The 16,733-nt window shown below is 43.1% G+C and overlaps 2 protein-coding genes across 2 annotated transcripts; one reads left to right on the top strand and one right to left on the bottom strand.

Annotated features, from left to right (window-relative positions):
- Positions 1-1,733: 1,733 nt before the first annotated feature.
- On the bottom strand, positions 1,734-4,050 carry cnih4 (cornichon family member 4). The gene is made up of 5 exons (XM_023418602.2): positions 3,893-4,050; positions 3,129-3,197; positions 2,581-2,693; positions 2,104-2,244; positions 1,734-1,990 (listed from the first exon to the last, which is right to left on the bottom strand). The coding sequence occupies exons 1-5, from the start codon at positions 3,959-3,961 to the stop codon at positions 1,963-1,965; spliced, it is 420 nt and encodes a 139-aa protein (XP_023274370.1). The 5' UTR covers positions 3,962-4,050; the 3' UTR covers positions 1,734-1,962.
- A 1,595-nt stretch (positions 4,051-5,645) lies between these two features.
- Positions 5,646-16,436, top strand: gprc6a (G protein-coupled receptor, class C, group 6, member A). The gene is made up of 6 exons (XM_023418606.2): positions 5,646-6,041; positions 7,149-7,431; positions 9,178-9,981; positions 10,649-10,864; positions 11,259-11,382; positions 12,411-16,436. Exons 1-6 carry the CDS (start codon positions 5,836-5,838, stop codon positions 13,526-13,528), a joined length of 2,751 nt encoding a protein of 916 aa, XP_023274374.1. The 5' UTR covers positions 5,646-5,835; the 3' UTR covers positions 13,529-16,436.
- Positions 16,437-16,733: the final 297 nt, after the last annotated feature.

Genomic DNA, 16,733 nt, shown 5'->3' with positions numbered 1-16,733 from the left:
GGGGGGGGGGGGGGGGGGGGGGGAAGCTGTAGTGGTTGATCAGGTGGAGGTCTGGCAGCTCCTGTTTGCACAAAGACTCTCAGAACATTATCAGTGATGATCACTGGCGTCGTCACAATCACAGAGTTTCACCTCACTTCAGTACAAACGTCACAGAGTTCCTGTCTTTGATAAACCTTTGACCACATGAGTTAAACAAGCTGCAGTGAAGTGGGAGAGTGTGACAGGACACATCCATCAGCAGGTGACTGAACTGTGACTGGTTCTGGTTCAGTCAGTCTGAACACCTGAGTCGATGCTCTCCCCCTTCAGCTTTATTCACACTGACTCAGTGTGTCCATCTAAATCTCCTCACTGGTGTTGGTTATGACGGTTAAAATGACTTGATCTTGTTTTGGATTTTATTTACCGTACTTGTTATCCTTTGTCTTTGTCCCTGAACAGTGCTGTGCAGCTCAAAGTTACTATTATTGCTTTATGTGGATTTTCCTTTGATTTGCTTTGAGTCCGTGTCTGTGAGAGAAGAAATATGTTGTCACGTTGTCCCTGATCCAATAAACATGCAGGAGTGACAAACACACCTGTCGGCCATTTTCCCACCACTGTGGATCTGATCCAGGTTTTTCTAAATCAGAACAAACTGCAAATCACATGAAGTTTTACTTGTGGAAGCAAAAAGAAAAAGGCACAAGAACGGCCTCTTCTAACACTCAACACACTGAGTCAGTTGAAGATCATTGATGAGGAGACACGTCAGACTCTCAGCAGCAGCACAGGTGGAGGAGGATCAGTCAGCACGGCCTCGGGCTACGTCCACACTACTACGTTTTCAAACGAAAACGATCTCTGTCCAGACTGTCACAGCTGAAAACACATCCATACCTGAGCAATCACGTACACTGAGCATGCGCGAGCCGGTGTAAACAGGAAGCAGATTGTCTACTCTGCAGCTGATTAGTTGCAAAAAACACTATGAACGAGGAACAGCGAAGACAGCTGCAGTGTTAAAATGCAGAATTAAACTCCTCAACAGCTGCTAGCAAAGACAACAAGGTCAGTAACACTTTCATTATCATGTTGTATTCACCACCGGTAGTCGAGGGAGTTAAGACCCAATCGAGGAGCGACTGTGGGCGTCTACATCATCGTTTCCTAAGGTCTCCGTTTTCACCTGTCCAGACAGCAACACAACCCCGGACTTTTCAAACTAAAACGGAACCAGCAGCGTTTCCATTTTAAGTGCTAGAAAACTCCAGAGTAGTGTGGACAGGAGAGCAGAAGAGATGCGTTTTAAAACGAAAGCATAGTCATGTGGACGACCTGCAAACAGCTGAAACACTCAGTCCACCACGTTTCCACCTCAACAGTTTCAAGGAGTGATGGAGGAGCCTAACATGGAGCTACCTGTGTCTCAGAGCTGAAGGCCTGAGCACAGCACAGCTGCTTCACATCCTGTGGTGACACGCCAGCAGCTGAACTGTGCACTGATCCACGGCAACAAATGATAAGGTACATCTAAATATCCAATCAGCTGCAGACACCAGAATGAGGAGGAAATGCGACGCTGACAGTGGAGCTGTTGGTGCCGGGGGGGTGTGTGTGTGTGTGTGTGTGTGTGTGTGTGTGTCTGTTGAAGGAAGCCCACCCTGTGGAGATGTGTCTTACAGCCAGTAGAGGCTGAGTAACTGCTGCTGCTGCTGCTGCTAATAATAAAAAAACTGATCACAGTAAAGTTTCATCACGATGGTACTGAAGTGTTAAACAGTTCAAACTCTGGGATTCTGACAACACACATAACAGTGAACTCGACCACAGTTACAGTGAACGTGTTCTCTGGGCTGTTCTGATAGGGTTGGTGCACACAGGACTGGAGCAGGAGCGGGGTGGGGGTGTTGGGTTGGGGGGGGTTGGACCCTGGAGTGTGGGATTTGGCAGCTGGGGTCAGAGAGGCTGCTGAGAGCTTCAGTCGTTGATCAGAGCCAGGATCATGCTGCAGAAACAAGATGGAGAGACAGACACATGTTAATACAAACAGACACCGCCATCACTCAGGCAGTGAGCTGACTGCTGCGAGCTGCTGACACTGAACACTGCTGCTCCCACCTGTACAGGTAAATGAAGAAGCAGAGCAGGTGGTAGCCCAGTTTGATCATGGCCTCCTTCATGTGGGACTTGAGCTGACCTCGGTTGTGGATCTCAGTGGGGTCAAACACGCCCATGTTTCCCATAGGGACCTTCACGTGCCTGCAGGGACAAGAAGAAGGTGAACCAACCAGGAGCCTCACAGTGTTCTTACCTACATGGACTACAGGTGTGTTATGTTGTAGTACCTATATATGACATGATGCTTTACATTTCCTGATCCTTCAGTTGAGACACCAGACAAATAATAATAATAATAATAATAATAATAATAATAATAATATCACCATAAAGCAGAACTGCTCAGTAATCTGCATCAAATACAGATAATAATTAATATATATAGATGTGTTTGTACTGACTCACACTTCATATTACCAAGTGTACAGAGGAGCATGTTCTCTCACAGCCTCTGCATGAAGCAGCTGCTAAACACACCTGTAAATGTTCCAAGCTGCTACAGGCAGGTTGAGGAGGAGGATGAACCAGTGCATGGAGACCAGCATCAGCATGGTGGAGAGACACTGGCCCACCATCTCTGGAATTACCCACTGAAACACAGCATGTCAAACACACATCACAATCAAACATAAACTCCTCTCTATAGCAGCTGATATTAAATCATCTTTAACAATCAAATATAATAAATCAATGAAGACAAGTAACAACAAGTTAGTTAACAATATGTTAACTACAATTAAATCACACAAAATCTGATCCAGACTCACAGAGTCAGTTCAGTTTTATGTTCTCCACTTCTTAAGACACATGTTTATTAAAAAGCTTTTATTGTGTGATGTCTTTTTTCTAATTTCATTTAGATTTCACTTTGATTGGTTAGATGTTTTATATTTGACTCAGCTGAAGCACTTTGTTATTTGTACTGAAAAGAGCTATACAAATAAGGTATATTATATTATTATATAAGGTATATTTATTTATTATTATCAGTTATTATTATTATTATTATTATTATTATTGCTTACTTTGTTGAGTTTGGAGCAGCAGGCTCGAGCATTGATGTAGTCACACTCCAGGTCAGACAGGGTGATGATCTGAACTCTGAGTCAAGGTGATACAGAGACTGTGGACATTACCTGTTTCTACTGGACAGACTGATGACAGACACCTGCAGGACATTACACAGGTTAATACAGGTTTTTCAACATGCCTGAAAAGTCTCTCTCTTCTAAATGAGGAGAAAACAGAGGGAATTTCTTCTAAACGCTGCCTCAGGTTTAACTCTGTTATTAACAGGTGGTAGTCTCAGCTGACGGCCTGTTTGGAGACGGGCTAGCTTTACTTCCGTCTTCATAAACGCTGCTCAATGTGTAAGTAGCTCCAGGCCGAGAGCGTGTGACGGTGTCCGTGTTGTCAACGCGGTCATCGGTGAAGTTGTAAAAGACAGACACACCTACTGACTCACCGACACCGGTCAACAGTCACATATTCGACCGGAGTGTCGGTCACAGAGACGGAGGAGCGAGCTGGAGATGAGCCCGTGTCTGCGGGGACTGAGACCTTACACCCAGCTCACAGTGTTGTTTTCTGGTTGTTGTGACCACACCTTGGCCCGCAGTTACCCCGCGGACAGAACCCGGTTCACCTCAGTTCACAGTGGCCTCACCGACACCTGAGCAGGGCGGATAAACGCTCAGCTAGCCCGCGTTAGCTCGGGCGCGTATAAACAGATGGACTCAGCGACCCGCCACAAAACACCCGCCATATAACACCCAACCCGAAAGGATACAAAGTAGACCGAGAGGAAAATCAGTGCACAGCAGTCCACCAGCGACAGAATGAACACTGCCGCCTCCATCTTTCTTCTTCCGTCACTCACTCACTGTTATTTCCGGCCGGCGCTCATCCTGCGCGGCCCGCGGTCCGACACGGTGACGGCAGTTTAATGCTGTGCTGCCCCCTGGTGGCCGGTAGACAAGAACAACCACAGCTCAGAGAAACCACACACCCCAGAACAGGACTTTAGACTAACTGAGGACAAAAAATGTCACATTTATTAATCCTAAATAAAGCGATGAGTCAGGTGGGAGTGAAGTGCTGCAGGGGGACATTGTAATTAATTAATTAAACCAGCAGGTGAGTGTGAGTCACAGCAGGGCCTCGGTATATCAGAGTCTATGTGACAAGGAGGGCCAAATAAATCAGGTAAGGAAACATGACTTTGCCTCCATCTGATCTGAGACCAGCAGTTTTAACCACTGCTGTGTGAGCACTCTGCGACACTCTTATTATCTGTCAGTGCATAGTTTTATACAGAGGTGGACAGTAACAAAGTACATTTAATTGAGTACTGTACTTAAGTATATTTTATAGTATCTGTACTTTACTTGAGTGTCATTTTCATCTGAAACGTCTGACTCTGACTCCACCACACTTAAAAGACAAATATTGTACTTTTGACTCCACTACATTTCCATGAAGTACTCTTACTTTGAAGCAGAGTTTAGTCTGTGGGATGAATTTTATTTTATTATCAAAGTATGATTGGCCATTCACTGTGTAGGAGAAGAATCACAGCCAGCTCCTCAGTCAGTCATGTTTGAACCTGCTGTCAGTGTCCTAATGATGGCGACGTTAGATAAAGATGAGGCAGAGGATTCTGATCTGAAGTCTCTGTTCGAAGGTTTAGAAACAAAGAAAGATTCATTTAGTTTGAAATGTTTGCTGTGTTTACCACGACCAGGCTTCATCACTGACTGAAAAAAGAAAGATGAAAACAGCAAAGGCTCCTTTTGCTGATTCAGATGTTTTTTATGTCAATGTATCATATTTACGGTCTTTTCATTCTACCAGTTCTACAGTCAGTCAGTCAGTCAGTCAGTCAGTCAGTAGGTTGTTTCAGAGTCATTAGGTTCTGTAAATGTGGAACAATACAACAGACACTCAAGACACAAGACACTCACTTCTCCCTGGCTCCTTCCATAACTCCGTCATTCTGATGATCAGTTCTCTAATCTGAGGATTTACTGTTTTATAAACTGATTTTTATTTCTGCAGAGACATATGAAGACGCTGTTTTGGTCTGTGAGAAACTGAGGTGGACATTTCTGACTGAATAATAAAATGCACTAGTACCTGTTTGGCAGGATGCTCATCAGTGTCTTGCGGTAACACATGTTCCCATTATAAACTCCTATTAATAGTTTCAGTCATTAAGGTGTGATCTGTGTGTCTGTGTAAGACTATAATTATCTGTCCTCATTTACACATTGTTCAATATCAAACACTTTTAAATTGCATTTTAGCATCAACAGTTACCACAGAAGTTTCTTGTTAATACAAATATCAAACATTAAAGCGATGCCCATTCGCATGAGTGTGTTCAAGTGTAAAAGTGACTGACTGTGTGTGTTTGTGCGTGTCATTCAGTAAACATACAGTCTATCAGATCGTATCAGATCATATCAGCTCAGTGAGTGCTTAGAAATATGCAAAACAACAACAGAGGTGATGACAGCTGCTTCTGCCGAACAGTGACTCACCTGTTGTCAGTCACGAAACAGTGGGCAGGGCTGCAGGGGAGAACATGAGAGCAGTGAAGCATGAAGGAGGAAGCACGAGGGAATTTTCTGTTAGCCGAGTGAAGATGCTTAAAAAGGAGAGTATCAGTGTGCCGGAGGAGAAACACCACAGAGAGACCCAGTACAGAGGGACAGCACAGAGGACAGGACCATGACCTGGACTGCTCTCATCATCTGTTCTCATCTCACACTTCTCCTCATGATCCTGGAGACAGGACACACTGCTGACAACACCACCAGAGTGCTGGCAGCTACAGCTCCAGGAGATATCATCATCGGAGGAATGTTTCCTGTTCATACCACTGTGGAGAAGAGAAAGGATGGATCGTATGAACCTTATCCTCTGCCGTGTATCAAGTGAGATCATTTAAAACAGATGTAACACATGATAAACAGCTGATCTTTATCTGTAAACGGTCAAAGTTTAGTCCTGTGAGTCAAAACAACCTGTTACTCAATATCTCTAGGAAAAAAAAATCATTCACTAAAAGTCATTAAAGTCATTAAATGAAAGTAATAACAGTACAATTTAAAATACTCCTAAAGTTCTGCAAATGTATTTAAAGTGTAAAAGTATTATATTATAAATATCAATAACACTAAAAAATGAAGTTCACAAAAGACTTGACAGGAACAAAATAAGAGAAAACAACAAAACTAAAATAACATACAATTTACTGTGAATTAGATCAGATACATAAAATTACTTGACATTAAAATGCTGAAAGGAGGAAAATAATGAAATTAAATTAATTTAAATTGAACAGGAGGAGCGACTAAAAGAAGAGTCTTTAAATCACTTCTAAATGACCCTTATTACCAGAGCAAGGATTGAGTGATCCTGTGTCAGAACTACTGATGAATAATGAGTTTTAATTTAACCAATGTCACCTCAGCTCACACTTACTGACTTTTGCTGGAGCTTTCAACCACGTCTCACACTTTTCATCAGTGGCTGAAGAACATGAAGTGTGGGCTCTGGAAAAAGCCACAAAGTGAAACTTAAAACTAACTTAAAATAATTCTGTCAAACTATCATTTCCTAGGTCAAGAATGATCTTCTTCGCTCTTTGTACTGTTGGCTGGTTTAAACTGATGCTATGTTTGTTCATAAAGTAATTACAAACTATTACTGTCAGATAAATGTAGCGGAGTAAAAAGTACAATAAGGCAATGACACAGAACAGGAAAAACAGTATAAAGAGCATGAATGGAAAAACTCCATCGTCACAATACAGTTATCACAGCGATAGCATCATGATATAATAATAATAATGATAATAATAATAATAATAATAATAATAATAATAATAATAATAATAATAATAATAATAATAATAATAATATGTGATTGAATAATTCAGCCTCAGTCTCAGTGGAGGTGTGAAGATGAAGAAACTGTCTGTCACATGTGTACTGTAGTAATTATTGGTGCTAGTTATATTGTTTGTCCTGTTGACTCAGGTTCAAGAAGAAAGCCCTGGCCATGGTTCTGGCTATGATCAACGCTGTAGAGGTGATGAATAAATCCCCTCTACTGACGGAGACGAACATCACGCTGGGATACCGGATATTGGACTCCTGCGCTGACGTCAGCACGACTCTGAGAGCAACCGCAGATTTCATGGGGAGGGAAGGAAGCAACACCTCTACCAGTAGACAGCCAATCATGGCTGTTATAGGTCCCTCACAGTCGGGGACAACCATCGCCATGGCCAGGCAACTGACGCTCAGGATGATTCCTCAGGTAAGAGGCAGGACCAGGCTGCTGACTTAGTGTGGGAGCAGGTTGGACTCTGATGCACATGGAGTTCACCGTTGCTGGGACTGAAACAGCCAAACAGGTTTACAGCTGATCAGATTCAGTCATTAGAGAACACAGGTGAGGACGGTTTCAAGGTGAGGCACCACAGATGGGCAGGAACATTAACAACTGGAGCTTTAACTGGGACAGTGAACACAGATAGAGATAGCTGTGGTCTCACTGGCAGCAGAAAGGACCTGCAGCGAAGCATGTGTGGACCTTGTGATGAAGTTGGTACCCGCAGTTATTTTGGTGTTCACATATAGACACATAACATATAGAAAATGTTCTTATTCATGACATCTACATCACTGTGAATGATTCGTAAAAAATGAACCCGTCACAGCAGCAGAGCCACAGGAATGAGAGGGGTGTTTAATTGATCCGTCAATGGTGATCTTGTTATGATCTGACTAAAACGCAGTTCGGACCCCAGAGCAGATTCAGGCAGTAGTCTGTACACAAAAGTGTGTTCGAAGATGGCCTCCTTCATCATTCTCCATCCACTCTCACTCTAACAGTCATTCAGCTTCAGGACCTTCAGAGACCTGTCACCAACAACCACTGTCTTCTACTGTAAAGCCGGTGTTTTCCACAGTTATCTCCCCGACATTAAATCTGAGGTTCGTCAGCCAGAGCAGTGTTCAAATCTATGGTTTAAACACTTTCACAGTTCCACACCAACAGGATTTGGTATTAACACACGGTACTGAGCCTTATATGCAATTCTATCCAACCGATACGTCCAGGAAAACCATGTCAGACACTCACTACACTGAAATGATCATGAGTCAGTGTGATGTAAGACAAGTCAAATTATAGAGTGTAAATGATCCAAAGGTTGTCAATGGAAAGTGGACAGGTCAAACAGAGACAGTTATCTTTGGGTTACACTTTAGCTAGCTAATTTTAGCTAGCTGATTTGATTTGTCATTTCATTACCAGTATAAAATGTCATATATGATCTAATGTTAGCAAACACTGGTGCTCAGTCATGAGCAGTGAGACAATGGAGGATTAGCTGTTGTAGAGATACGTTTTGACATCAATATAGAGTTGTGTTTTGTGTATCTGTGGTGGTTTAGTTAGTCTTTTACCTTTAGCTTCTATAATAGACACCCCCTTTGTTTTCACTCAGGAATTCAGGAGTTTAACCTGTTGCATCATTGGACAATATTAAAATCCATGTGTGCTGAAGGCTCAGTAATTGTATTAAGTTATTAAGTACATTTACTCTAACTGTGCTTAAGTACAATTTTGAGGTACTTGTACTTTACTTGAGTATTTCCATTTGATGGAACTTTATACTTCCACTCCTACATTTATTTAATAGTTTTAGTTGAACAAGTAAGATTACTGTAAGGACTGTAACACCTCACTGAAGCACCTGCAGTGTGCTGGCTTCCCTTTCGCCAGGGAAAAAGTTGACTCAACTTTTTGAGTCAACTTTTTCAAGTCATTGCACAAACATTGCACAACTGTGTTTTAGGAGAAAAATGTAGACTTGAACACCAATACAAACGTGACCAGAACTGGGTCCATGATGTATTGTACAACTCTGTATTAAGTGGACGGGGTTGGTACCTTAACCTCTAGACCACCAGGCCACAGGTTTCTAGATTTTAATGTACTTGTACATTACTACTCCATTCATCTAGAAACATCTCATGTTTGTGTTCTGTTCTCCAGATAAGTTTTTCAGCGACCGCTGTGACTCTGAGTGATAAGACCCGCTACCCTGCCTTCATGAGGACCGTCCCTAATGACAAGCACCAGACAGCTGCCATGGTCCGTCTGATCAAGACCTATGACTGGAACTGGGTGGGCATCATTACCTCGGATGGAGAGTATGGGCGGTCAGCTCTTGAACTCTTTCTGACCCAGGCCTTAAAAAATAAGATCTGTGTGGCTTTCAGTTCAGTTCTCCCGGGCCCCGAGAACAGCCCGGATTTCAAGCAAGTAATCAAACAGGCCGCCAGAAACATCCGTACCAATATCAATGCCAAGGTCATCGTGTCATTTGCCAGGACAGATCAAATGAGGCTCCTTTACCAGGAGCTGAAGGACCAGACGCTGAGAGAAGGAAAGGAAGTGGATTCGATGAGACGAGTCTGGTTGGCCAGTGACAGCTGGTCCTCCTCCAGCTCTGTCACAGGAAACCTCACTCTGAAGGACATAGGAGACGTTGTGGGCTTCACCTTCAAAAATGGAAATGTATCATCACTCACTGAGTACCTGGACAGGCTGGAGGCAGCCGGACATCAACACACAGCGAATAACTCCTTCCTGCAGGAGTTCTACCAGCAGCTAAATGACAGTAACTTCTCTACAGACGCAGAGCTGGTGTCTGAGGCTGTGAGGGTCCTCAAAAAAGAGATTAATAATGACACTGTCTTCAGTCTAGAGATGGCTCTGAGCGCCATCGCTCATGCTGTGGCGTCTGTCTGCAGGAGCAGAGACTGTAAAACACCAGGCAGTGTGCAGCCCTGGGAGGTATTTACACATGACTGTCTGTGTGTGCGCGTGTGTGTGTGTGTGTGTGTGTGTGTGTGTGTGTGTGTGTGTGTGTTTGTTTGCGTGTTTGTTTGTGTGTGTATGTGTGTGTGTGTGTGTGTGTGTATGTTGTGTTAATGGGGTCCACATGGGTTACTTTTAGGCTGAGGATCAGGGTTCAGGTTTACAGGCAGCTAGGATTAGGGGTAAATCTGGATTCAGGTAACATCTGAGGATCAGGTTCTGGCTGTTGAGACAGATCATTGTCAGATTAAATATGACACCTTGGTTTACGTACCATAAACACAGGGTTGACACAATTGGCAGCCTGTTTCTCACACCTGCGGAACTGTGGTGTTTTTCTGTATTAACACCATATTTGCCAAAAAAACAGGATAAAGGCTGAATCCAAATGGCAGAGGTCTAGAGGGTTCAGAGGGTTTATATTGTAGGAAAACATGGCTGTACAGTCGCCCAGAGCTCTCTGTTTCTCTGGTAGGAAGCCTGATCAGAGCTGAAGTGCAACAAACAACCATGATTGACTGTGAAAGGCTGAGAGTCTCTGCAAGAGGCTGTTTGTCCTTGTCAAGTGGAGATACTGTGTATTAATGGACTCATCTAGGTAAGTGAGCTGATCATGATAATCATACCTGATCATGTCCTGTAGGTGCTGGAGGCTCTGAAGAAGCAGGGGTTTAAATATGGAGGGAAGAGCTACAACTTCAACGAGGAAGGAGACTTACTCCTGGGCTACGACATGAACCTGTGGAGGTCCGACGGAGGAGAAATCCACATCAATGAAGTCGTGGCTGAGTACGACTTACTCACCAACAACTTCACTTACACCAACCACAGCACCACCCAGCAGCTCGTGAAACTGAAGGTAGGCCCCTACTCTGCTGCCCTTAGGTAGTTGTATGCTCACAGACACACACACATATACAAACACACACACACACACACACACACACACACACACACACACACACACACACACTGTTGACTGACAAAGTGAGACTGTTACAGCTGACTAAGAGCATTTCAATGTAAATACACAGAACATGTCTGTCATCATGGCCTCTCTGATCATGGTCTCTGGTCTCTGGTCTGTGATCGTGGTCTCTGTTCTGTGATCGTGGTCTCTGTTCTGCGATCGTGGTCTCTGGTCTGTGATCGTGGTCTCTGTTCTGCGATCGTGGTCTCTGGTCTGCGATCGTGGTCTCTGGTCTGCGATCGTGGTCTCTGGTCTGTGATCGTGGTCTCTCTGTTTTCCTCAGGACATCAAGTCTAAATGCTCTAACAGCTGTGTCCCTGGAGAGATTAAGAAGACAGCTGAAGGTCAACACATCTGCTGTTACGAGTGCATCAACTGTACAGCGAACCACTACTCTAATGAGACAGGTAACACACACACACACACACACACACACACAAACACTCTCTCTCTCTCTCTCTCTTTCTCTCTCTCTCTCTGGTTAACAGTCAGATTCACCTGTTGACATGAAGCCTGTCTTCACCTGTCATCAAGGTGTGTTTGGGAACTCACAGAACTAACTCTTTAAAACCAGGAAGCACAGTGATCCAATCACATTCTGACATATAGTAAATACTTGGTCCCACTCAGCTGCTATTTCACCCACAGTATGAACAGAGTCTGAGTCCACACTCGTCTCTCTGGATGGGTTTTCACACGCTTTGTCACTCTTCTTCATTTGCACGTCATTTCTTTATCTCGCTTTTTTTTTTTTTTTGGAAAGTTTTCACTGCGATGTGCATGTCTGAACATATCTCTGAGCACATCCGTGTCAACACAACTGCTGCTGTGTCCATATCCCTGTCCAGAGTACAACCGGCTCTTCACTGTGTGAGGCTCTTGTTGTGTCAGAAGCACAACAAACAGCACGTCAGGTTCATTCAGACAAACATCCCCTCTCTGTCCATTACGCGAATCTTTAGCCCACCTGTTATGGAGTGTGCTCACGTGCGCACCAGAAACTCAAAGATTTTTTTTTTCTCTGTAGGTGCATGATAATTCACAATAACCTACTGACACAACAATAAAAAATAAAACAAAATAAAAGCTCATCCAGTTGTTACCTTTTAGACAAATGGGCCACAACATGTGAACCAGTTGTTAGCTACCATGTCTCCATGTGACTCTAATAACTCTCACATGACCGTCACGTGACCCTCACAACTCAAATGTGACCCCACAGCCTCCGTCTGACATCAGGATGAGAACGAGGTCTGAAAGCCTGCGAACTGAGAGAGGAATCATTTTCTGGAACAGTCCAGTAAACCCAGGCTCTGACTGCTCACTGGTCCAGTTATGATGTCATAATGCTGTAATGAACAACAGGTCAGGGTCGGCATTCTCTGTGCAGTATCTTTGTGTGTTGATGTGTACCTGTGCTGCGTCCTCTCTGCAGACATGGACCAGTGTCTGAGCTGTGACACAGAAACAGAGTGGTCTTCAGAGCGCAGCTCCGTCTGCACCCCCAAAACCCTGACCTACTTCTCCTGGGACGACAGCTTCGCCGTGGCGCTCGTGACCTTCACTGCCCTGGGCATCGTCCTGGTTCTGATGGTATCGGCTCTGTTCTTACACCAGCGTGACACTCCGGTGGTGAAGGCTGCCGGGGGGCCCCTGAGCCAGGTCATCCTCTTCTCTCTGGTCGTCAGCTACATCAGTGCCATGCTGTTTGTGGGTCAGCCCAACTCTCCCCAGTGTAAGGCTCGACAGGTGCTGTTTGGCATCAGCTTCACTCTGTGTGTCTCCTGCATCCTGGTCAAGACCCTGAAGATCTTGCTGGCCTTCCAGTTCAATCCTGAGCTGCAGGAGGTTCTGCGGAGGTTCTACCGGCCCTATGTCATCGTCAGCATCATTGTGGCCTTGCAGATAGTTATCTGCGTCTGCTGGATGGTCCTCGATGGCCCTTTTGAAATGATCAACTCCGAACCCAATATTCTGCTGAAGCAATGTGCTGAGGGCTCAGTAGTTGCCTTCTGGATGATGTTAGGCTACATAGCCATCCTAGCTTTTGTGTGTTTCGTTTGTGCCTTCAAAGTACGCAGACTTCCACAGGACTACAACGAGGCAAGGTTCATCACCTTCAGCATGCTGCTCTACCTGATCTCCTGGCTGATCTTCATCCCCGTTTACAAGACCAATTCAGGAATATACCAGTCGGCGGTGGAGATGGTCATCATCCTCATCTCCAATTACGGCATCCTCAGCTGCCATTTCTTCCCAAAGTGCTACATAATCCTCTTTAAGAAGGAGAAAAACACCAAGAGTGCTTTCAGGAAGAATCTGTACGAGTATTCCAATAAAACCAGTGACTGTTTCTCTGTGTCAGGGTGTTCAGGGTCAGAGTTCCAGTCCAGCAGTCAGCTCGTCACCATCAGTGCTCTGTCCCTCTCTGTGCCTGCAGATCACCCTCTCAAACCTGCTGTGGTGACGGACAGCAGAGACACGAACACACCTGTGCACCCGTGCAGAAGACGGCACAAGGGGCACTGCCTCAGGAGAAGCATCAGCATGTGACTGACAGTAGAAATCTTTTGTAAATTCTAAAGGCTTTACATTTCAAGATCTGAAGTGAGAGGTCACGTGTTTTTTAGATATAACCTGAGGACGCTCTGTGAATACTGGACTCCTGTATACTGGTTGTCATGTCAGCAGACATCAGCGCTCACACAGACATTACAGTCTGCAGACTGTTACAGCTGATAGTGTGTTTGCATACTCCACCCAATCAGCCAGAGCCTGGGTGTAGCTGTGGTTAGCTGCCATCCTGGGACTTTGTCTGTAGCACTGAGGGTATGTGACCACAGCTGCCACCCAGCATGAGCCTGTCTGTGTTCAGTTAGTGAGTTATTTCATCCCACGGGAAGTAAAGATTGGAAACAGATGGAAGAACATATGTTACAGAGCCTTAACATTGATATGTTTATATTTCATGAAAACACTGCCAAAGCCCAACTGAAGCATCACTTAACATGAAGTTATGTACAAAGATCCCTGGAATCAACACAGTCTCTTCAATAAACCAGCCACTTCGGCAGAAGCCAAATATCACAGTAAATACAGTCATAAAATGGAATAAATGGACAGACGTAGGAATAAAATATAAACAAATATTCTCTAGTAACTGCTTTAAAACCTTTAATGAATCCATCAATGAACATAAATTTCCAATAAGTGAATATTTACATTACACCACTCTACAGCTTTCTGTTAAAACACTTACAAACTGAGCACAGACACCCACAAATTTGAAAACATACTTTTTAAGCACAACTTGTTCCATAGAAATATTCAATCAAACATTTTTACACAATGTTAAATTTAAGACCTGTGCAGTGAAATGGATCAGGGACCTCCATACACTAGAGGATATTTCCTGGAGGGACATGTAGAACAACTGAAGTCAGCCCTTCAAAACACCAAACAGACTATATTACCCTCCATCACCATGTACAGAATGGGAATATGGGGTGATAGTTAATGTATAAAGTGTGGTGCTGCTGGAGGAACTCTGCTCCGTCTGCTGTGGGACTGACTCAAAATGAAAGAGCTCTGGTTTGGAATAACAGAGGACCAACACTAACACAGCCATTCCACTCACACCTCAAACATTTACATAGCTTCAGCAGAGTTCCTTCAAAGAATAAAAATGTCTTTCTCTCATTATGTACGCTCACAAAGAAGGTAATGATGAACTACTGGATTTCCCCAAACACACCAACACACAAAGAATAAGAAAAGGTAGCTTTTAGACTAGAGAAGAATGAGCCAGATTATAATGTGACATGGACTCCAGTGGAAAGACACCTACTGTCAATATAAAGAAGGAGGGAAGCAGGGAAAAAATCAGACAGCAATATTATATCCTATTACTATTATTATTATTATTATTATTATAGTGTTGTTGTTGTTGTTGTTGTTGTTGTTGTTATGATTTCGTTTTCTCCTCTGATGTAGACGAGACCGACAACACTTTCTGAGTAACTCTCTCAGTTACTCAGAGACTTTTCGTTCCAGACCAACCAAACGTTCACATGTTAAATTTACATCTGGAGCTAGTCGCCCATACCATTTAAAGATGATTAAAAATACATTCAATTTCACTAATTAACTTTTGCTTTTTGTCTCAATAAGAATAGTATTCTGAAAGTGTGAATTATTTTACAATAATATTATAGTATTATTTATTTATTTAATAATATTTATCATAGTTATTTTTTGCTTTTGTAATGTTTTGTGTAGAACATAGAACTTACTTAAATCTGTCTATTTTATTGCTAGTAATAATCAGATCAGGCAAATATATTATAAGACTATGAGAGGCTATAACAAAATAATTCTCAAAATAACTTCTTTGTATTTTATGTTAAAATGAACAATTATTGTTGCATTTGTTTTGCTATGGGACAAAATCAGCTGCATATTTTGTTTATTTTGAACTAAAACATTGAAACACACTGTTGTGTGGTCTGTTGTGATTTAGCTGCTCAGCTTGGAGACAGTTACAACAACTTGTTTCATCCGTCTTCATCCTGTCAGCCATGACAGAACATCATGAGCTAGACACGCTGACACACGCTAATCATGTCATTAGAAGTCAACACAACAAAGATTCAAACCAAGAAAGTTTGATTAATTCAAACTAAAAAGCTCAGGACAGTTTGACAAAAATACAGCTTGTGAAAAAAAACTTTCGTACCAAAACGATAAATGAACAAAAAATAAATTAAGCAGCAGCAAATGTTGAATCTGTCTTCTGTCTTCTTGGTGGGGGGAGGGTCTAACTGAGCATGAGCAGTATGTCATCACTCTTGGTTAGAAATGATGGGCTCACTTGTTTGCTGAATTAATACTAGCATTATGTAACTTTTGTCCTTTCTGTTTGTATTGAACTAATAAAGGGAAAAGAAAATCATGTCTGTGTTCACACGTCTGTGACAAACAAGGGCGTAGATTTGCATATGGATGGTGGGGACAGTTCACACTGTGTTTGGAGTAAAATCATTATATAATCCCTGTGCCCTACCAGAGGCTACGTCTCCAGGACAACTGATTTAAGCATTTGATTGGCTGAAAGGGCGGGGACAATATCACACTTATTGTCAGATATGGCGGTCAGTGTGCACGGTCGTAGTCAAAAGAGACATCAGGAGCTTTTTCACCATCCAAGAGCGTCAGTAATATGTAGTAAACTAATTATCCATCAGTCACAGTTATTCAAAACCTGTTATAGCTACCTAACCCCGCCAGCCTCACATTATTAGATTGTTGGTGCATCACTGGATTAGCAGCATTTTACTGTTGCAGCTGGTGAAGGTGGAGTGTGAATGTGAGCTCAAGTGGAAAAGGGAAACTGCAGCACTACTGAATATAAACATGTTGATGTTGGATGAAAAAATGCAAAAAATATAGTTTTTTTCTCTCTTTTCTGTCATGTCATTTCCTAAAGTCTTTGATCTGGTACTGTGTATAGGTTTTTTAGATCTTATATTTTAATGAACTACTCAGTTGCCAGCATTAAAAAGTCCCCATTGATTTGGAGAGGTTGCTGTGTCCCATCCGATCTTGAGACCAAACCCACGCTCTCGGTGACAGAGGTAGAGAATTGTTGCTCTGTGTGATGATGCGGAAGAACTGACAACAATCTGGACCAACAGAGTCAGAGCTGGGTTTATGAAGTCCACAGATGTTTTTTTGGGCTTTTGGGGCGTTTGTGCCTTTA

The sequence above is a fragment of the Seriola lalandi genome, unplaced genomic scaffold (assembly GCF_002814215.2).
Source record: "Seriola lalandi dorsalis isolate HSWRI2012SDOR001 ecotype SW California unplaced genomic scaffold, Sedor1 jcf7180002054583, whole genome shotgun sequence".
Taxonomy (NCBI): Eukaryota; Metazoa; Chordata; class Actinopteri; order Carangiformes; family Carangidae; genus Seriola; species Seriola lalandi.
The sequence above is the reverse complement of the archived record's forward strand: the minus strand, read 5'-3'. Positions and strand labels throughout refer to the sequence as shown.

Bases quoted from the DNA above. Each gene is read 5' to 3' on its own strand.
- cnih4 (XM_023418602.2), bottom strand. From the start codon at position 3,961: ATGGAGGCGGCAGTGTTCATTCTGTCGCTGGTGGACTGCTGTGCACTG. The intron at 2,694-3,128 runs GTAAGCAATAAT...GCTGTGTTTCAG, and splicing joins GCTGCTCCAAACTCAACAAA to TGGGTAATTCCAGAGATGGT. The intron at 2,245-2,580 runs GTGTGTTTAGCA...TTGTCCCTGCAG, and splicing joins GCAGCTTGGAACATTTACAG to GCACGTGAAGGTCCCTATGG.
- gprc6a (XM_023418606.2), top strand. From the start codon at position 5,836: ATGACCTGGACTGCTCTCATCATCTGTTCTCATCTCACACTTCTCCTC. The intron at 6,042-7,148 runs GTGAGATCATTT...CTGTTGACTCAG, and splicing joins TATCCTCTGCCGTGTATCAA to GTTCAAGAAGAAAGCCCTGG. The intron at 7,432-9,177 runs GTAAGAGGCAGG...TCTGTTCTCCAG, and splicing joins CGCTCAGGATGATTCCTCAG to ATAAGTTTTTCAGCGACCGC.